Source organism: Carassius gibelio, chromosome B6 (assembly GCF_023724105.1).
Source record: "Carassius gibelio isolate Cgi1373 ecotype wild population from Czech Republic chromosome B6, carGib1.2-hapl.c, whole genome shotgun sequence".
Classification (NCBI taxonomy): domain Eukaryota; kingdom Metazoa; phylum Chordata; class Actinopteri; order Cypriniformes; family Cyprinidae; genus Carassius; species Carassius gibelio.
The window spans coordinates 7,744,230-7,766,955 of NC_068401.1; the positions used below are offsets into that span (position 1 = coordinate 7,744,230).

At 36.2% G+C, this 22,726-nt stretch overlaps 1 protein-coding gene across 6 annotated transcripts in view; it reads left to right on the forward strand.

Annotated features, from left to right (window-relative positions):
- The window catches only part of frmd4ba (FERM domain containing 4Ba), a 47,306-nt gene that overhangs the window by 2,493 nt on the left and 22,087 nt on the right, over window positions 1–22,726 (forward strand). Inside the window, exons 1-7 of one of the 6 annotated variants that reach the window (XM_052559427.1) lie at window positions 9,786–10,184; window positions 17,529–17,594; window positions 17,682–17,776; window positions 18,264–18,356; window positions 18,618–18,702; window positions 20,826–20,882; window positions 21,308–21,330. In XM_052559427.1, the coding sequence (XP_052415387.1) occupies window positions 10,023–10,184; window positions 17,529–17,594; window positions 17,682–17,776; window positions 18,264–18,356; window positions 18,618–18,702; window positions 20,826–20,882; window positions 21,308–21,330 (581 nt within the window). In that variant the 5' untranslated portion in view covers window positions 9,786–10,022. Of the gene's footprint in view, window positions 1–9,785; window positions 10,185–17,528; window positions 17,595–17,681; window positions 17,777–18,263; window positions 18,357–18,617; window positions 18,703–20,825; window positions 20,883–21,307; window positions 21,331–22,726 lie in introns of those variants that run through there. The other 5 variants (XM_052559426.1, XM_052559429.1, XM_052559428.1 and 2 more) reach the window with 5 other exon arrangements.

Consider the following 22,726-nt stretch of genomic DNA (forward strand, 5'->3'; position numbering starts at 1 on the left):
TTCAGGGTGTCAGTCTGTATAATATAGATTGCATAATCTTTGATCTTCAGTTAAAAGCTCATAAAAAAGACCAACAAAGCTGAATGTTTTAATGTGATATTGTTCTGTTCCAATAATTTAACTTTAGCTTTCACGATGCCCTGCTGTTCTCCAGGGAAAACTGAGAATGATCCCCGTAGTTATAACTCATTTTCTCTTTTCCACTGGCAGACATATGTTCAGTTACATTCCATCAATGCCCGAATGAGAGCGACTATTAATATCAGTCCACACAGAGAGGAAGTGCTCATGATAATGGGCCATCCGCTGCTGTCTCGCCTACCTCTGCCGGTGTGCGTGTGTGTTTTTCCTCTCTCAAGAGAGGCCTTGGCATGGAAACATCCTCACTGAAAAATAGACATGGCCTACAGTCTGGATACAGTGGAAATCGATAGAGCTGTATGGTGCTGCTCCACATATGTGGTAGCGCCGGAGGGGTCATGGCTGATTCTTCAATATTTCTGTTTTATCTCCATGCCTCCTTTTCAAGACAGATGGATAGAGTGAATGCATTGTCTTGAAATAGAGTAAATATTATCACAAACATGTTTCATAAATAGTGCGTTAGATTAGTAGCACACATACACAAGTCCACACCACAGTGACAAGGAACATCAGGCAGGACATGGACACAGGTCAGGAGCCCTTTTCATCTAGCAGATGGTTAAGGAATTGCTTTTCATATTACAATGAGTGACAATCAAATCCACCACATGCCCTTGGTTTTTTAATGATTATTCAGATTTGTGATCTGTATGGAAATGTACGTTTAAAAAAAAAAAAAAAAAAAAAAGGTTCATCCGTAAACCTGACCATCAGTGTGGTGTAACCACATCATATGAAAATGTATGAATGAGACTGTATGAATCAGCCACCAATTTTGGAGCCACTGAAAGCTTTCTGACCCTCCATGGACAGCAACGGAACGCAGCGATTTCTTCTTGTCCCATCACTCTCTGGAGGGATCAATATCATTGAAATCACTTTCAGTATGATAAAAACTGATTGACAGCCAATAGGAATCCACCTGTAAAATAAACACTACAATATCAAAGTCCTTTTCAAGGAAAGTCCTTTCACTTGGCGGCCATATTTGCAAAGCAGTTAAAACAAAACCAAGTCCTATTTAAATGAACGGGGGAATCCTTAAATCTCAAATTACATTTATCAAAGTGTTCATTTATAATTGCTGTGTAAATATACATTTGTAAATGCATTCATGCTACCTCTGTGCAGCATTAAAGACTGAAGACACCAAAGCAAACCCTACAGTTTTTCTAAGCACCTAAGCAAACACTCTAGCACACCACTCACAATGTCTTGTCAAAATGTAAAAAAAAAAGATTTATTTTCTGAACTGTCCTTTGAACACTCTTTAACTTCTCTGTTACTGAAAATGACCTCTGCGTAGTTAGTAACCTGATATTTAGTCAGTTTCCCTGCTCTGAAATATGGATGACTCAAAGAAAGAGAGAGCTTGTCACTGTAAGCTGATGTCAGGTATGACTAGCCTTGGGGAGGGGGGGGGGGCAAAGGTCTTCATAAAGTCTTGTCAAAGGGCAATGACCTTCTCAGGCCATGAATGACCAGCAAGAGGTGATTGAATTGTTGCCCAGAGGAGTTATGAGCAATAACTGGCAATTTTGCCAGGCAACTTTTTTTTGAGCAACATTCCTTGAGCTTTTTTCCATTGAGAATGGATAACAAATCTGGATATTTTAGATCAGTCATGGGCCCTGTGTCTCACCTGGTTGCCTGTTGATGGCAACATTTCCCAAAGTTGCCCGGCAACATTGCTCAAAAAGTTGCCCAATGTACCATCAGCCTTAGTAAAGTTTTGCAAGATTTTGTGACTAAGGCTAATTTCATACATCATCAGCAATTCCCAGTGAAGTCCTTATCTTTTCATCGTGGGAATGGTGGCACCTCTGCTGATTTTGCTGAAATCTTTTGCATTCTAAACAAAGCAAAACATATTGTATGACTGGGTAATTGTGATTATATTTAGAGAAAAGAGTGCAGTTGGTATGTTGTGATCCATCTTATGCACTGGCTATCCCTGTTGTGCACTGTCTTGTTTATTTATGCTGACACATGGCATTTGTCTGTGGGCCATTTACCAGCATGAGAGGGGATAAAGATCTCAGTTAAAGTCATTTAATTGTTCTGTCCTTCTGTTTCCTGTTCATGGACTCCATAGAAATAAATCAATGTTTTTAAAAGCATCTTATACTTCTTGTACTATTTCTATATTATATATACTGGACATAGTATGCAAATTTGCATATACTGTTGCTTGTGGATGTGTAATGTTTTATATACTATTTCACATACAACGTTTGTATACTTCCCATTCTGAATAGCCTAAATGAGCACAAATATTCTCTTACATCATTCGCAAGGACTGTGAATTATTACAGGATAATTTTGCAAGTATTTGGTCAGTTCCAATGCCAAATAATGTTAAATGAGATCTAAACAATTTTACAAGAGGTTGAGTTTGTGTCTGTCTGAAAATACTAACACTTGGCCTTTTACAGCAGTGACCTTAGCTTGAACCTGTAAAAAAAATACTATGCATAACTCATCTATTTATGGAAACAGATTCTTCCTTTTCCAAATATTATAACACATCTTTAGTCCAGAAAATAGGAAAATTGTCCTTTAGCATGGCTGGAATTAATGTGAATTGTCACACTGATTTTGAACGATATGACAAGAGACAAGGATGTAAGGTTGAGCACAAATGTTTTGAAATGTTAACACAGTGGTAGTTTGCATAATGTATAATCGAAGATGTGTCGTGGACCGGGAGGGAACATTAAATATTAATAAGGACAAGAGCCAAGAGAGATGGGATAAGCTAAACACTTCTTGCTTCAGTAGCACTACGATTACAAATTCACAAAAATGCGCATATATAAACATATCAGGGTGAGGATACATTCAGTAATGGACTTCAGAATGTTTTATGTATATAGTGTACACATCATTTTCTAAGAATTATGGGATACATACAGATAATGCAAGAAGTCAGTGCTTCTCAACTGGTGGGTCATGTCCCAAATAAGTTACAAACAATACAATTTAATGAAAAATGTTACCAAATAAAAAATACAATTTTAAATGTTAAGGTCTGTGAATTCATTAAATTGTGTGATTAACAGTATGAGCATAGCACAAGCCACATGAAATGGGAAAACAGAAAAATTAAGACTGTGAATTGACATCTTAATCACAGATAAAAAAAAAAAAAAAGATGTTCTAGTCTATTTTTAAAAAGCAGAAGATCATTTTAAGTTGACATCAATGTCTGTATTTCCATTCATGTGCATACAGTATATTTTAGTATTGTAAATACATATACAGTATTTTGGTGTAAAGTCAAATGTCATTTGTAAAAACCAAAAATTGTAGATGCTAGAAGTAGGCAAAAAGGCAGCATTAAAACATTTCTTGTCATGGATTTTGATGAGAGCATGAACAAAACAAAAAAAACCTTTCATGGTGTGAATTTAAAATATTTCAATTTAGAATATAAAATAGTCCACTTTATTTCCAGCGTATGTCATGTTAATAATTTAGCAAATTGTTGGGCCAATTCAGTTTATCTTTAAGTTTTTTGACCAAAATATTGACAATTTGAATGATGGAAGCCACAGATTAGTTGTGTATTACTACAACAGCTTAAAAATGCTTATTCTATCTTTGTCTTTATCTCTTCCAAGCTCTTTCTGGCCCTCTCACTCACACTTTTTTTCTTTGCCATTGTCTGCCCCCCCCTACAGTGAAACTACGAGAATCCATTCATGGTTTTCATCTCTTGCAAATGATATTTAAACCCAGTGGCCCCACGTTCTCAATCTACTGTTCTGCACCCACAATCCCATGGGGACCTTATTAGAGGGGGCAGGCAGACAGTATGCGCACAGCGCTGGGCAGAAGCAGCAGTGACAACCTCCCCCCGTCTGCTCCGTGGCATCTGTGTTATGCACACACACACACACACACACTCACACCCATCCTTTTTGTCATGGTTCAGAGGCTCCAACATAACCCAGCTCAGTGTGCCATGGCCTACATCAGCCCCAAATCCCAGTCAAGCAGACACTTCAATAGGCTCACTGTGACAGCCCAGATACTAAAGCCTCACCAGGACACATGAAGCAAAGATTTACTGTAATCTAAACGCCTAAGCTTAAATATTCATGAAGTTGTAAAAGCTTATATTTCTTAATCTACGAAAAGATGTCAATTTTTGGGGATTTCTGAATGGATTTGAATGTGTTGCTATATAGTTTCTAGGGTTGTCGAGGGGGTGGCTAGGTGCTCACTAGCCCAAGACAAAAGGGCCCATGCCAAAGTCTCTGATATTATTATCCATTAGATACACTACCATTCAAAAACATAGCAAAAACGGTAGTATTCTGAAGCATTATTAGAATTTAAAATAAATGTTTGTTTTAAAAATAATTTATTCCTGCAATGGCAAATCTGAATTTTTTTAGCATCATTACTCCAGTTTTCAGAGTCACATGATCCTTCAGAGTCTTCTAATTCTAATATCCTTACTTGGTGTTCTAAAACATTTCTTACATTAATGTTGAAAACAATTGTACTGCTTGATATTTTTGTGGAAAGGGTGACCTTTTTTTTTTTACAAGATTCTTTGATGAATAAAAAGTTCAAAAGAGCAGCATTTTTTGAAACGTCTTTTGTAACATTATAAATGTCTGTACTGTCATCTTGGTCACTGTTTGTAACCCTACACGTTTGAGCAGTAGTGTATGGCTGGAGTACCTCTATCACAAACAAAAACTGTATGCTACATGCATAACTGTACAAACTTTAATAATAAATCAAAGATTCAGAGACCCATGCTTTTCCCCCCATAGGCATTTTAAATTAAAATGTTACAGAGCTGAATTTATTATGTCTGACTGATTTTGATCTCTCTCGGTTCTGAAAAAGCATTATTATTTTTACAGATTGCGAAACGGCAGTTTTGATATTATAACTCTTTTCATTCACTTCAGAATATTATTGATTTTCCTTCCAGCAATCCACCTGTCAAACCATCTGTAACCCAACAGAGACTTCAGTCAGTCAGTGGGCTGGTCAAACAGCTGTTCGGTGTTGGCTCTGTACAGGAGCTGAATGGTTTGGAAGGCATCCCAGTAATGAAAGGGTAATGCAGACACTGCACTTCTCAAAGCATAGTGATGCACAACACATTTGGGGCCATCAGCTGTTGATATGCACACTTGTATTTTGAACCAGCTGCATACCCATCATATCTAAGTATGTATGCCCTCTGGATGCATGAAATGCCTTCCCCTTTCTGCCAATTAAATATGCTCATATTGCATTTGGTAATTGATGTCACATTATTGCTATGCTGGGGGACTGCACAGGATGATGAGGATGGCAGTGCTGTGACGCCCTCCTCTGAGATCTGTGGAAATTAGCTCAATAATACAAATCAGTACATGAATGTAACCATGGGAGTTTCTCTTGGGGAGAGAAAGATAAAGACTGAAACAGAGTAAAAAAAAAAAAACCTTTTTAGCCAATAAAATATCTCTGAATCTTGCTGAGAAAATACTCTCCTTCAGGCCTTCCAAAATGTAGGCTAGATGAGTTTGTTTCTTTGTTGGAACAGATTTTGAAAGATTAAGCATTGGATCACTTTCTCGCCAATGAATCATCTGCAGTGAATGGGTGCCGTCAAAATTAGATTTTAAACAGCTGATAAAAACATCACAATAATTTGCAATTCACACTGATCAAGTACATCAGTTAACATCTTGTAAAGTGAAAAGCTGCATGTTTGTTAGAAACAAATCCATCATTAAGGTGTTTTAACGTTAAACCATCACTTTTGGTCAAAATATTAGTCTAAAATCCATAATAACGCTTTCTCCAGTGAAAAGTCCACCCCCTGCTGTCCTCTCACATCAAAACACAATGACATAGTTGTTTAGAACAAGTTTTAGAATTTTTTTTCTTTTTTCATGTAAACAGCTTGATCCATGCATATTTCTCTCCTAATACAGATGAGATGACATCTTGATTGGAGAAGGGAATAATATTGATAGAGGAAATTTTTTTTTTTGGCGGAAGCTTCTGTTAGGACTATTCTGACGACCACTTTTCATACCTTTTATGGACCTTGACACTGTTATTTACTTGGCAGTCTATTGGACAGTCTCAAGCCTACCGGTTTCATCCAAAATATCTTAAATTGTGTTAAATTGTCTTAAACTCTGAAGACGAACGAAGCTTTTACGGGTTTGGAACATCATGGGGGTAAGTGATTAATGATAAAATTCTCATTTTTCATTTTGTCAATTATAATTTTTTATTATTATTTTAAGAATGCTAGGATCATGCCCAAGCCCCCAACCCCCACCCCCATCTGGCCCAGTTATGCAAATTTGCTGATGTCACATAACACAACATGCACTTGTCTTGTTTGTGTTGGAAATACAATAGCCATTTAATTACCAGCAGGGTGCCATCAAGCGTCAATGCCATTAAAATGAATAGGATCCCATGTCACTGAGAGCTTGAGTTTATGCATGACACCGAACAAGTGCCAGTGTGTGAGGTCATCATTCAATGCCGGGCGAAGCTGTAATTGTATCTCCACTGTTTCTGTGGCAATAACATGTAACGTTTGTATTAATAATGCATAACACTCAAACCAAAGCACAACCCATCACTAGCTCCTGGGCATACTTCTCCCAGATGTTTTTGCCTTTTGAACACAACATGTGGAAATTAAATTTGCCATTTGATGATTTTCCACACATTGATGTGACCGTCTTTAACAATGTGCTTTCTTTTGAGTTTCGGCCTGAAATATGGCTTCAAAAGCTACAGCTGTGTTTACTTTTAAAGGTGCAGGCATAATGTGGACCTTGGTTGCTCTGTGTGTTTGTGAATACAGGCAGTTATTTTCCTTTCATAGAGGAGCTCTTGAGTGTGAACCTCATGCTGTGTGTGTGTGTGTGTGTGTGTGTGTGTGTGTGTCTTTGTGTTTGTACTTGCATTCCATATTTACAGTCTGTATTTTGAGCATTTCATGCATGTGCATTTGATATACATTTGTGTTTTTGGACTTGTGCGCTCTCTCTCTCTCTCACACACACACACACACACACACACACACACACCTGAGAGGTTTAACCAGAGACTTCTTGTCAGATGTCCCCAGCGAATTAAGACCTTCCACTGGGAATGACTTGCAACTTCTTATTCCTCAGTGTGTTCTGAATTATAATCTGCTAGGATTCATTAAGCAACATATTATATAACAGGAGATAATGTCACATTTATGCAAAACAATAAAAAAGTTGGAAGTAGGCCTATTAGCTAATTGTTTTTGGATATAAATAATACTGTATCATAAACTGAATTTATAAGTCTGAAATAAAAATCTAAAATGAAATAATATGTATTTAAGGATAAATCAGCTAGTCATTATGGAATAAAACTTAAAGGGTGATCATTACTAAATTGCAAAAAATATTTTATTAATATTTAATATTTTTATATATATAATTTTATTTTTTTATTTTTTATTATTTTTTTAGAAATAAAGAGCCAATGGAGTCGCGTAAGAAAAACAATAAGTTATACAAAATTATTAGAATTTTTATGGGTGTGAATTTGAATTATTTTCAGCTTATAGTTTCACACTAAGGTTGCTGGGTAAGGCTCTTACAGATCAATGCTAGACTGCAGTTTGACCTGTTTCCACCCCCTGTGTTTACTCCAATGCCATAGGCTCTTTGAATTCCCAGAATGCACTTAAACCCTTGACTCTTTGCCTCCCAGCATCCAATCAGTGCTTAACATCAATGGTTGCTTCGTGAGAGAACTGTTGAGCAAGGATCACAACTTCAGTCATGGTTGGAGGCTTTTTTAACTAATTCTTGTTTAATGCAACAGCTTTTTTTTTTTACCTTTTTGCTCATATAAATATCATGTTTGGAACTGTGGTACTGCAAGAGGTTTGTGTTTAATTTTAAGGTTGTGCTTTCATAGTCTATAATGCTGTATAATATATATGAAGACTATAGATTTTCATGAGCTACAATTTGTCCTACAAAAAGGACAAATTAATCAAAGGTGTCAGTAAAGACATTTATAAAGTTACAAAATACTTCTCTTTCAAATAAATGTTGTTCTTTTCTCATCTTAACTCTAAAAATGATCCTGGTTGGTTGCAAAAGTATTGAGTAGCACAACTGATTTTAACATTGATAAGCAATGTTTTCTTTAGCACCAAATCATCACATTAGAATGACTTCTGAAGAATCATGTGGCACTGAAGACTGGAGTTATGGCTATTTTGCCATCACAGGAATAAATACAATTTATATTTTGAAATATTTTGAAATAGAAAAAGTTTTTAAATATTTTACAATATTAATATAGCATTTGAGAGTTCTTTCAAAAACATTATTTTTTTTTATCTTACCGACCCAGACTTTTGAATAGTAGTGTTTCTCTGTTACCTTTTACACTGAAAGAAATGTAAATGTATGTGTTGTGTGTATTGTCTAGATTAAATATGCACATATGTCTGTGTGCATGACTACAGTAATTTATCACATCACTTTTTGTGTTGTCACAGAAGTGCAGTCTTCCTAGACCTTTTTGTATACGGTCTGTATTGACTGGCCCATTTTTCTTGTAGTACTTTTTAACTGGAGCTACCATTTAACTGACTTGTTTACTTCTTGTGTTTCTCCATTCTCTCAATGGACTTTGTTTGCATTATTTTGAGATTCTGTTTACCTCCTGGAATAAGCAATTTTAGCTAGTTAAATCCTATTCAAGTGTTTGATTCATTTCTAGCTATTATTCTCTCAGTATTAAGAGTCTGTTTGCATCACATCCCTTTATTTCTAGTGCATTCTTTGTTTTAGAATGTTTAAATCCTACAAACATATAGAGTCATATCAACGTCTGCCAAATATGACAGCTGTGTGTGCATGTTCCTTCTCGATTTGTATGATTCCCTCTCAGAATGAACTTTAAGTACCCCGGATGTGTAATGCAAGAATCCAAACTCGTACACAGACAGCAGGAGGAGAAAGAAAAACATCCTTTTGGATTGCTACAACCTGTACATCTGACATATTGAATGTAATCCAAACAAATTTGGAACAGGAAATGATGCTGTGGAAACCTAGAGGTCAAATGGATGATAGATTTATCTGAGGGGTTCACTGAGAGGATGGAAAATGGTCTATGTTTTTCCATTTTGTTCAATGAAGACCTTTAAATTTCCTCTATAATTTGCTGTAGAGTTTGGGCGTTGCTCCTAACACATCATCCTCCTATATTGTGTATGACTCAAATTAAAGTATTTTTATAAAAATGTTCCTTTATGGAATATTCCGGGTGGAAAAGTGTGACGTCTGGCGGAAACTACGCCCTTAACAGACACAATTTCACACAGAAGCAGCTAGTAAACCTTACCTTCTTAATAACAGCCACTGATGTAAAGTTGTTTGTCTTTATTTTAATCGCTATGACTACCAAAACATTCTCATTTGATTGGTATTATATAAGTGTCTGTAAAACATTGGTCACAAAAGACATACACTTGTGAAAAGCCCAAAGAAACCACAACTTTTGTTTATGAGAAGGGACTGGCACGGCTGGGGCGGTCATTGTGTACAATTTGCGCACATATGTGTGTGTGTGTATGTGAGTCTTTCTTTCTTTTGTATATGAGTGTGTGCATCATTGAGTATGTCTATAGGCTTGACTCCGAGTGTGGATTGTTTGTGGCCTGCCTTCTCTCTCTGTGTGCTCTTCTAAGGGGGAAAGACTTGGACAGAAGCCTACACACAGAGCCTCAAACCCAGCCAGTGGCATTCTGACCCTGGTTCTTCCAGGCTCCAGTTAGGTTACATCAGCCTCAGAGAGAGCACACAGCTTCTTAGTGTGCCAGACGAACGGGGATGGCGCTGGGCTTATGTTGTGGCATAGAGGATCTGCTGGCCTCTGGAAGTCAGTTGGTGTGGACTGTGGTTGAACAGGTGCTGAGGAGAAGCTACAGTAATGGGCTTGTCCCTTGTAGAAGGTTCCTGCAGACATGGTTTCATCTGGGAGATGTCTACCAGGTATGAGATGTCTTTATGCATGTCATGTACACTATTATAAGTTTTAGGGTCATATATATTATTCAATACAGGATGTATTAAATGGATCAACATTTACTTTCATAATATGTAAAACTACTTTTTTTGCGTCGTGGAAGATAGAAAGGGATATGGGTTTGGAACTACATGAGGGTGTGTAACTGGTGACAGAACTACTCCAATAGGTGTCTGACAAAATGTATTTGAGTTTTATTGAGAGTAGTTCTATTAAGTCAAAATATGAATGTAAATTGTTATTTTGGATGTTGTCATAGTCCTATCTGCTCAATTGATTTACTTGAGTAAGTGAGTAAGTGTCACTGTTTCTCTTCTTGTTTTTGTGCTGTGGTCTGTCTGATGTCATTGTTTCTAAGGAATGCTGTTCTAATAACCTTAACCTGCATTCAGTAATTCATGGTATCTAATATATAGTATATGATTTTAAACATTGATGTGGTTTCTTCAGAAGTCAAGATGAACAAATGCTTGTTGTTCTCACAGAAATCTGAATTGGTAAAAAAAACATGAGCTCATATATTTTCAGGTTGTATGCGTGTTGTATGTAAAGCATTTGGATAAAAGTGTCTAAAGTCTTTGTGGAACCACATCTTTTTTCAAACTCTTTGAAGACAGATGTTTATTGACCATGTGCATACTGTGTGAAAACTGGAAAATGTTGTAATCATTGTCAGGGGTTCTATATTTAGAAAATAAATTAAGGCTGCCCAGTTATAACAAGAATTAGAATGCAATGCACCCATACTGTCACATAGCAGCAAACTGACTGTTAAGTGCACGGACTGCCAGGCAATGTTTCTATAGCACAATATACTGTACAATATTTCATTTAGAACACTAACAGTAGTAAAACAAATCTTGCAAAACCTCATTTGTTAAGACTGCTTTGCATTTACTGTTTGGCTTATATGGACTCATGTAAAGGTCCCATAATGTTAAAACTAAAATTTCCTCATCATAACTGAGGTCTTGGGCCTTTTAACTACCATATAAGTTTCAAAACAGTCAGTCCACAGTAAAATGCAAACAGCCTGCACAATGTAGAAGTGATTGTTCATGAACTATTGTGACTATTGTGAACCACACAGTCACTGCCTTCAGTCACCACCCTGAGCACAGCCCACCAACCCACTCTAATCTTGTCAAACCCCCCAGACAACATTGCGTCCATGCCATTGCGGAGAATTGAGCAAGAAAAACACTGAAACATGTCGAAAAAGTTCCTGCAGATTTGTCGGCTGCACATCCATAATGCAAATCTCCTGTTTAACCACATCCCAAAGGTGCTCTATTGGATTGAGATCTGGTCACTGTGGAGGCCATTTGAAAGTGAAAGTGAAAGTGATGTGACATTCAGCCAAGTATGGTGACCCATACTCAGAATTCATGCTCTGCATTTAACACATCTGAAGTGCACACACACAGAGCAGTGAACACACACACACACACTGTGAACACACACCCGGAGCAGTGGGCAGCCATTTGAGTAAAGTGAACTCATTGTCATATTCAAGAAACCAGTCTGAGATGACTTGAGCTTTGTGACATGGTGCATTATCCTGCTGGAAGTAGCCATCAAAAGATGGGTACACGGTAGTCATAAAGGGATGGACATGGTCAGCAGGTAGGCTGTGGGGTTTAAATGATGCTCAATTGGTACTAAGGGACCCAAAGTGTGCCAAGAAAATATCCCCCACACCATTACACCACCAGCAGCAGCCTGAACCATTGACACAAGGCAATATGGATCCATCCTTTCATGTTCTTTACGTCAAATTCTGACCCTACCATCTGAATGTTGCAGCAGAAATTGAGACTCAATAGACCAGGCAACATTTTTCCAATCTTCTATTGTCCAATTTTGGTGAGCTCGTGAGAATGTAGCCTCCGTTTCCTGTTCTAAGCTGACAGGAGCAGCACCTGGTGTGGTCTTCTGCTGCTGTAGCTCATCTGCTTCAGGGTTCAGCATGTTGTGCTTTCAGAGATGGTATTCTGCCAACCTTAATTGAAACGAGGGGTTATTTGAGTTACTTTTGCCTTTCAATCATCTCTAACCAGTCTGCCCATTCTCCTCTGACATCAACAAGACATTCTCATCTACACAACTGCTGCTCACTGGATATTTTGTCTTTTTTGGACCATTCTCTGTAAACCCGAGAGATAGTTGTGGATTTGTTTTTGGCAGCCCGTCTGGCACAAACGGCTTTTCCACATTCAAAGTCACTTAAATCCCCTTTCATCCCCAATTCTGATGCTCGGTTTGAACTTCAGCAAGTCGTCTTCACCACATACATGCCTAAACGCATTGACTGGCAGCAGTGTGATTGGCTGATTAGCAATTTGTGATACCAAGCAATTGAACAGGTGTACCTAATAGTGGCCGGTGAGTGTATATACATTATTGTTCCAGCCACAATTAATTACAACAATGTATATACAATGTATATAAAAATCAGCCTGTTCTTAGCAGACCTTCTGAGAAAGGAGCTGTATTAATATAATGAGATGGTTTTTGGCACTTGTACCACAAATATATATTCTTAAGGACATCAAAACCTAAAATAAAACTCCAGAAAGATTTACAATATGACCTTTAATCCCTTCAGATTGGTCATCGGATTCAATTGCTCAACTGACTTGTCTATGGTTGCATTTTATAGGTTTATTCCATATATTATTTTTTCTTCTCTCAAACAAAAAAATTATTTGTTTACAGAATGCTAACAAAGAACTTTTTTATATGGTGTAAGTGAATGGATACCATACTGTGGGCTGTGAAGCTTCACAAATGCCCAATAAGCACAATATAAAACCATAAAAGAGGTCCATACTATTCTAAGCTTGTTAATGCCAATATGAAGTGTGAGAGAAACTGATCAAAATTTAACTAGAAATTTAATTGCCAATTTTATTTATGTGTTACTTTAATCAACTTTATTGGGACTCACTCCACAGTTAAGTGATATTTATACATCCAGACAGATCTTCTCTCCAGATGTTTTTTTTTTTCTTTTCAGTCTTTGACGTAGTTTTAGGACTGGTGAGTCATTTCATCCTTTTGTTTTTCCTGTGACTCACCCTGAGACGGTTTTGTTTGTGTAAGATTGGACTTGAAAATCACATTCGCGCATGGCAGAGGTTAAGGGTCTTCTGGTCACAGATGGTACATGTCTGAAACTATTAAGACAAGTTTGGAGCTAGTGGTACTATTCATGGTTTAAGTACTAATTTTAACAGGTGCTAGTGGAAACTGTGTTCACAAGCATGTGTGTGTATGTTTTTGGAGAGAGAGTATGGGGCTTTGTTTGAATTCAGATTTCAGGGTGAATCACCCATATGTCAAGAGCATTATATGTCACATGACCCTCTTGTTTTGCATGGTCACTCATTCCCTTCCCCCACAGTCACAACAAATATTATGACTTAGTTCACACAAACGCAAGTCTATTAAGTTTCCAGTGTCTTCAGATATTAAAGCATAAAATCATAAGTTTAAAAAATAATAATAATTCCAAACTCTATACTAACTTCTTTGTCTAGTTAGCAGACAGATATAACAGCCACCCAGTGAATAGTGATGAGCGCATAGTCTGACAAAACACAAAACATGTGAGATCCCTGCATGAATATATCTTTAGTGGACAAGTAAAAAATGGTGGCTGTTTTTTCAGTGGCTGTTTTTTCAGGGATAAGTGGAGGGCTTTTTAGTGTGTGTGTGTCGGGGGGGTCTTAGGGGGCAGGGAAGTGATCTTAAATATGCTGATGCTGAGTCTAGTGTAAAGCACTTTCAAGAGCATTGCTTTTGGCAAGATAAAGTTTAACTCAAAGCCAGTGAGGCTTGCTGCATTGCTGGTGGAACAGATTTTTCTAATTTATGGTAGCTAAATGTTGTTTCATGTAATTTTCTCCATTTGGAATAAAAAATAAATAAAAGATTCCGATAAGATGTATTGTTATTAGCATGCATATTCTATGTCATGTTTCCTAAAAAGTTTTATTAAAGCATGGCTTTAAACATTAATTTGCCTGGGCTATAGTCCTGTAAAAGGGTTTCGATAGTGACTTATCCCAGATTAGATAATGGAGCCTTTGTTATTAACAACACCAATAATTCTCTCCATTAAGACAGCTTAAATGCAGGTCTTTGGTTTTTATAGTGAGTGGCCCTCAAATTTTTCTCTCTTATTCAGTAGTAAGCTGATTATAGCTCTTGTTTGAGCACAAATTACATTTAAGGAATGTTTACTCTTGAAGAAATACCTTACCAAGTATTAATACAATCTAAAATGATATTTTATTATAAAAAATATGAGTTTCAAGAAAGTCGGTGAATACACATGAGAAAGGCTAATTTTGGTTAATTAATTAACTGTTATCAGTACATACACACTGGTGGATCTGGTGAAGAGAGATAGTATGGTTCTCATTAATCAAGCATAATTCACGCATGCTCCGTGTTGAATCCTCAAGCTTATCACCATTTTAATGCATGAAGGAGAAAAGTTAATTGTGTGTGTTAATAATTTTGCAATTGATTTAATGCAGCATTAAAAATAAGATGAGGGTGGATTGATTATACATAATTATGGATGTATTATCATATCATGATGAAGCTTATCAGGGGCAGTTTTGAACAGTAAAAAGTTATGCAGTTTGGAATTTCACATGACTGATTCACTCAGATTATACTGAATTCTATGAAGGCTTAGTCTTGTACATAAAGGGCTTTCAGATGCAGCTGCACAGCCATTGTGTAAGGAAACATGATGTAAACCACGAAAAATAAATATAAGCGTTTTACTAGACATGGTGAGGAGAACAATGTGTCCTTACAAGTTCAGGTTTACATCAGTTCACATTTTTTAGTCTCTCTCTCTCTCTCTCTCTGTGAATAAGTTCATACATAATTCATTTCATTTAATTAATGTGTTGGATATATAAGGTTATGTAAATAATAATAGAATAAGAATTATGTTCAGAATTTAGTTTTTCCTCTGACTTTGCTGAATGCTCCTAAAGTCACCTGCTAAGAGGCTGCCAAGATCACATCTAAATCCAGCTGACTCTACACAGAGATCAATCTTCCCAATGGGAAAAACAATCCAATTTATTAACCCAGTATCAGAGGACACACTCTCCTCACATCATTAGATTAGTGTTTATAAGTGAAGCAGTAGGTTATGATGATGTCTAAATCTGTATTAGAGGTCATGGAGGAGTATGTTCAAAATATTACACATACATACAGGGTCAATAAAAATTTTAAATACACTGCTGTTTAAAAGTTTGAGGTTGGTATGATTTTTATGTTTTTGGAAATATCTTATGCTCACCAAATTATACTGAATATATTTTTTTAAATATATAAAAATATATATATACATTTTATTTTTATAATTTATTAATTATGTAAAATGTAAATTAAAAATGTAATTTGTTTCTTATGATGGCAAAGCTGAATTTTCAGGAGCCATTATTCACATGATCTTTCAGAAATCATTCTAATATTCTGATGTAGTGCTAAAGAAACATTTCTTATTAATGATGAAAACAATTGTGCTGGTTATTTAAGATGAAATATTTTGTAACATTACAAAATGTCACTTTTGATATACAAATTAATGCATCTGTGGTAAGGCACGTTTATAAACCGAATAACCTAAAGGAAAACGCCACAGTTTTTCCATTTCCTAGTATGTTCTTCCCTAAGCTTAGACGAGCTGATACGTACCTCTCCCATCTCAGTGTGTGCACTCAATTGAACTCAATTAAAAAGGGAAAACATGGAAGGTTTTGGTTTCTTCTAAATTCATCCCTTTTTGGATCCCAAGGAATGAATGGAGCTAAGCTAAACGCTAGCATAGTGGCGCCGCGTGCTACAGTGATTGAGTGCATGCACTGAGACGGGACAGGTATGTATCAACTCAACTCAACTCATTTTGCACACTCATTCAACTGTATTTATTATTACTGTTCTCAAGTTCCTGCTATTCATAATGTATATATAATCCTTCTTTGCTCTGTTCATAATGTACATACAATCCCTACATTACATTCATATTTATATTCTGTATATACTCTGATCAATATTGTATATAGCAACTCCACTGTACATTCTGTATATCATAAGCTTTACTTACTCTGCACTTTTATGTATATATATCACTATATTCTTGCACTTCTGGTTAGATGCTAACTGCATTTCATTAGCTCTGTACTTGTACTCTGCATAATGACAATAAAGTTGAATCTAATCTAATCTAATCCAAGTTGATGGAAGAACATAGTGGAAAATGGAAAAACAGTGGTGTTTTCCTTTAAGTAATTTGTGGATCAGTGCGTACTGGAGACGCGAACTGTTTCAAAATGATTCAGTTCGATTTGGTTAACTGGTTCGACCGGTTCACTAAGAATAAATAGAAAGATTTGTTCGCAATCCGTACATCACTGCACAAGACAAAACCAATAAAACCCATTTTTTGCATCCAGTTCGGACATAATTACTGATTATAATGACTTTTACTGTTTTTTTACACGTTGTGTTGTTTATCTCGCCGCTTAAACATTAAACCATGTTTGCATTTGTGATCGGAGAAACAATAAACAAGACTACTCTATACTCCTCAAAACTCGCATTTGAATCATCTTTGGCAATTATTTAATTATAAATAACATACTTATAAGCTGTAACGTACTTTATAAAAACAGCCGTTGTGCCACAGACGAACTTGTTCTTATCCTCTATAAAATGTGCAGCACACATCTGAATATTTGGGTTGGACTGTTCTGGAACAGTGTTGAAATACAACTTAAACACTGTTTTCTAGTCATGTCCTCTTTTGTAAGGCCAAACAAAGTAGTTTCGCTTTCACAATGAAACACACAGCTATTCCACCATATGGCAGCGGCGGCAAGAGAGGGAATAAAAGTTATTCCTTCTTTCTTTGAACATTTGGCAGTGTTATGCAAATGTTCTCACGTAGTGACGTAGAGATGTGTGTGTGTGTGTGGGGGGGGGGGGGGGGGTTAGAATGAGACGTTTAGGGGGATTGGTTGACTCTTAACTTTTATAAAGAATATCTCTTTGGATTTGAGACTTTAGTCTTTGCAACTTTACAAATCTTCTTTATGCGCCCAGAGATTGTAACACTCCAAAAAGAAAGGAACAATTGAAATCGCATCATATAACCCCTTTAAAATCCCCGACTTTTAAACGATATGGTGGTTCATTACCATATTTTTATGAATTATTTAAATACAAGTATTGACTATTTTAAGACTAACTGGATGTGTGTTTGACTTTGACAGATGACTGAGGGCCGGCTGTGTCAGGTGCTTCTGCTAGATGACAGACAGCTGGAACTGCTGGTCCAGGTAAAGCTAACTCAAAACACTCATAGACAGACAGACAGATAATGTGGAATAAAATAAAATAACACCTCTATAACGTCTCTAAAACAGCCCAAACTGTTGTCCCGGGATCTCCTGGATCTGGTTTCATCGCATTTTAACCTAAAAGAGAAAGAATACTTTGGAATCTCATTCATTGATGAGAAGTAAGTTGCTGAAGTGTTTGTTTGCATTGCATAGAAACATATATGTATATATATATATATCTATATATAGTTATGATTTTTTGAAATCTTGCTTATTAAACTCCTGGGTAGATCTTTAATTATAGTAATTCATAGTATGTAATCATTGGCCAGACAACCTCAAATAAGAACTAAACTTCTACTGAACTATTATCAGTCTTTGTCAAATTGCATGCTTTTGAACAAGAGGCTTAGTTAGGGCTTTAAAGGTAATTCCTGTTTTACAAGATAATATTTTAAATACTTACCTGCTTACTTTGGATTATTGCCAGTGCTAAGATCCTTTGATCATTCATTCATTCATTCTTTCAGACAAAGCACATACAGGATCATACACTACATGTGAGGTTAAATGATGTAGTTCTTACGAATCTTTAAAAGTCATCATTATAGAAAATGCCTGTTTCTCATGTGGAAGTATTCCATTAAACGTATTGCCGTTCATCAGGGGCCAGGCGAACTGGCTTCAACTGGATCGCAGAGTGCTGGACCATGACTTTTCCAAAAAGAGTGGACCTCTTGAGCTCAAATTCCAAGTCAGGTTAGTTGAGTTCGGATTTACTTATTTGTATGTTCGAAGGCTATCCAATAGGGGGCGCCAGCTGCACAGCCATGCTGTTTCAACATGCAAATAAATGCACAATATGCATCTCTCCAAGAGGAGAGAAGATTAGGCATTGGGATTTACAATAGGATCTACTCATTAATATCTATTTTCTGTGCATATGCAATGTTTGTTAGTTTCAGTTAATTATAGTAGCAAATATATGTTCTGCACTGATTGTTGTTGTGTTTTTTGTAGGTTTTACATTGAGAGTGTTGCATATCTGAAAGATGCTACCACCGTTGAACTGTTTTTCCGGAATGCTAAGATATCTGTCTACAATGTAAGTGATCCAAGTATTAAAATGATGTCACAGATCAAAACACTACTGTATAATAATGTATTGCAGTGTTGGTTTCTTTTTTTTTCTACCACAAATGTCAATTTAAAAAAAAAAAAATCTTTTGGTGAGGCTTTAAAAGAGCTTGGCAGGTGGCTTCCATTAAGTTCTTTCTGATTATGGGCATTTACAGATGACAGCCCTGACACAGCAGGATGCTGCTGGGTTGGCTGGCTCCTCTCTAGCCTCTTTCAACTATAACAGCTATTATTGAACCACCAAATCTAATTCAGCCCGACACATTTAATAAAGAAAGAAAAGAAGTATGATTTGAACTCACTCTGACAGATCCTCTCATTTTTTCTCTAAATACATGCAATGGTAAATAAAGCAATTTCTGACTAATCATATACAGGGCGAATTCCGAATTTTTTGCACCCTTCAAGGGCAATTCATGAAGGGGACGCCATTTGTAGGGACATTCCAATTGAAAGTGATCATCTGAATCCCTTCACGAAGGGCCCTTACAGAAGTCCGTTAACGAAGGGAACATGTGATGATCACTTCACTGAAGTGATTTCCATTTATGATCATGTGATCTTCAGATAGGACATCTTGCAATGCATTTTAAAGCAGAATTAGGGTTTGTTTCCACTTCACATACAAACATAAGTAGAATAGGCTGATTACAATTTTCTTTATTTTAACGTGATACAAAATATTTTTGCCAGTGATGGATACATGATTTAAGGGCTCTGCCCTTCGAAGGGAGTAGCCTAGGGCATAGGGATGCTCACTTCCATTTGGGATTCGTCCACAGTATTTGATTCGAACTTGTAGCTACTGCTTTTTGATGCTTTCCACTGTAGCACAAAAGGTGGGAAATACTAATAATTGTTTTTTTTTAAGCCATTTCAAACTTTATGTGTCTAATTTTATTTTGCAGTTTATTAAGTATTTTGCATTTGCATTTTGTTGTATAATAAAGCTTAATGTTTCAAATAGAAATTATATATATAGAGAGAGAGAGAGAGAGAGAGAGAGAGAGAGGGTGGCGGCGAACTCCGGGCCTGGAGAGCCGCAGCCCTGCAAAGTTCAGCTCAAACCCTAATTAAAACTCACCTGCCTGTAGCTTTCTAATAACCTTCAGACCTTGATTAGCTTGTTCAGTTGTGTTTGATTAGGGTTGAAGCAAAACTCTGTTCACTGTTCCAAACGTCGGCTCTCAAGGACCGACGTTCACCACCCCTGATATATATATATATAGCAGACCCTTGAGCCAGTTGAGTAGCACTGAATGTTGTATTGAAAAATGCACATTAATACAGTAAATATATAGTGTCCATTTTGCAACTGTTTACTTTCTGTTTAAAGCTCATCACATGTATATATAAGTGTATGTTAACGTAATATAATTAATTTTAAATATAAGTAAATGTTTGCAAGATTGCTATTAGTAATCAGCCATTTATCTTTGTATGGTAGTGTGGTGTGATCCAAATCCTCTCGGGGCGCTGCATATGGCGTGATTGAGTGGTTGAGGGATTTTACTCTCTGCTGTACAGCGACCCCATGTTGACTGATTAAATATCAACTTTTGTAACTGTCGTGCTACAGCCACAAACTTCTAATGCTATTTATTTGAAATTACCCTGGCGCGACCGTGTGGTAAAAACTATTTATTCAAAGTGATAAAGTTTGTTTTTTATCATTATTTGCTTTCGTGAGGCACAAAATACGTTTCTTTGATGCACGTTGAAACACTACACGAGCGCTGATGAAGAACCTGCTCCCAGACTGTACCATATCATCCTGGGGTGGTCCAAGTTATTTCTTGCAATCATTCCGAATATATTAGTGACTTTTATTGTCTAAAGTGCTAGATACCTGTGTTATTGTAATAATCTGTTAGTCGTGTGATGATATTTTGCGTGTGAACTAGATAAAATGAATATTATTGTTAAATAAAACCTGTCTGTTTACAAAGATGGTGTCGTCCATAGTGGAACCGGTGCTGTTTGGAAACGGTCGGTGTGGTGGGATAAATAAATAGTTAGATTCGTTGTCTACCAAAAGGCGAACGAGTAAAGCGATATTTTAAACTGTTTCCTTTTTTAAACTTACAGGAAAACATTGAAGTGGAGAGTGAGATCGTTTTTAAGTTAGCCGCGTACACTATTCAGGTGAGTGGGAATTTTTAATACTCTGGAATCATTTGGACTAACTCGCTGTCACTTTTATACGCAATTTGTATCCGAACTATTTTTAAGCTGCTTTACAACTAAACTGGTTACAACTACATGCGTGCTACTGTACGTAACGTTACTGTTTTTACGCATTTATTTGCATGTATCTTTTCGCTGAACTGTTGCAACTTCCCGTATTTGCATGTTTGTGTTTATGCATAGAATGCTTAGGATGCGACTTAACTGTAATGATCAACTTTTCATTAACTGGCAAATATCTAATGCAAAGTTTAGAGACGTGTGGTCTGTAGTAAACCCACTCTGGAGTTAAGCCTCTTACCGCATTGACTCAAGCATGTATAAAGGTTCAGTCTGAATGATTCATCAACACAAGCATTTACTGTTATGTCTCTTTTCTTTAGGAGGCATGTGGAGACTACACAAGGTAAGAGAAATCTTAACACATTTTGGTATGAACATTGCATTAGATTGGGGTAATTTGAAATCTAGATGAGGTGAGCATATATAAATGTATAAATACATGCACTTTTTAGTCAAAGTTTGTTTGGCTCTGAATGATTAATGGATACTGTTCAAAATTTTGTCATAAACGCTGGTAGAAATGTATTTATAAACTAGTAAATATAAAATATTTTCTGGTTGTCGAGCGAAATGTAACATACACCTGCCATGACACTTGTGTGAGCTTGAGAGAACTGATTGATGGGATCACTGTATGCACTAACATTTTTTTTCCTACTTAATTTAGTTTTTTTTCCTTTGGGTATATTTGATTTATTTATTTATTTATTAATCTTGTAATGAAACAAGCTGTTTGATGATGTGAGATTTGTATCACAGGTGTGGGGCAGGACAAAGAAAATAAAAATCTGTTTAGTTTGCACCAATCCTGGGTTTAAGGTTACATGGAAGTTACTGAAATTAGGCCAATCAGCATCAAGAAAAGTGACACATCTCTGATGCAAGAAAGCCACTCCCCCAGTTTATCTTGCTCCAAATTAAAGGGTACTACATAGTAAAACATTTTTAGAGATAAAATCATCTGGCTTTTAGTAATGATTATTTATTATAATTATACGATTTATATATTTATTAGTCTTAATCCATTACACAACCCATATTAAAATAATTATAAATCTTTTATTTAAAATTCATATAAATATATACAAATAATATAGAATATTAATACGATTTAGAATTAATGGATAAAGCTTTAAACATGACTACAGTTGAGTTTAGATTTGAGTCTCTTTATAATACCTATATATGTAATCAACTATATAAACTAACTTCATAAGTTTCACGTGAACTGATATGGCAAGATGTTTTCTTTATAGATTCCTCTTTCACTGACAGCTCTTTTCACCTTGCTGTTTAAATGTATTTAAATTAATATTTTTCAGTCTTATAATCTACAGTATGACAGTGAATTAGTGAATCACTGTTAAAAGGCATGTCATTGGCAGTTCATTAATGATGTCACACTTTCAAATTCTTCATTAATTCAGGATCAAAGCCTTGTTGATAGAGAAAGTTAATGGTCAGCATCGTGGTACCAACAAAGCCAGATTGGATTTGTTTGTTTTTGTCAACTCAAAACTAATCCTGTAACCCCGAATTTGTTCAGCCACTATCATATTGCAGGCCCCAGTGTTTCCTCTGAAGTGTAATTGATTAAAAATTGAACCATATATTACAAAACCATCTCAGAATACTTTGTTAAATCTGATGTTCTGTGTTATTTTTGTTGCAAAAAATTAGTGTCCATCTAGCTTGGTGGTGAAATTGTGTTTTTGTGTGTTAGAGAGCCATCTAAAAGC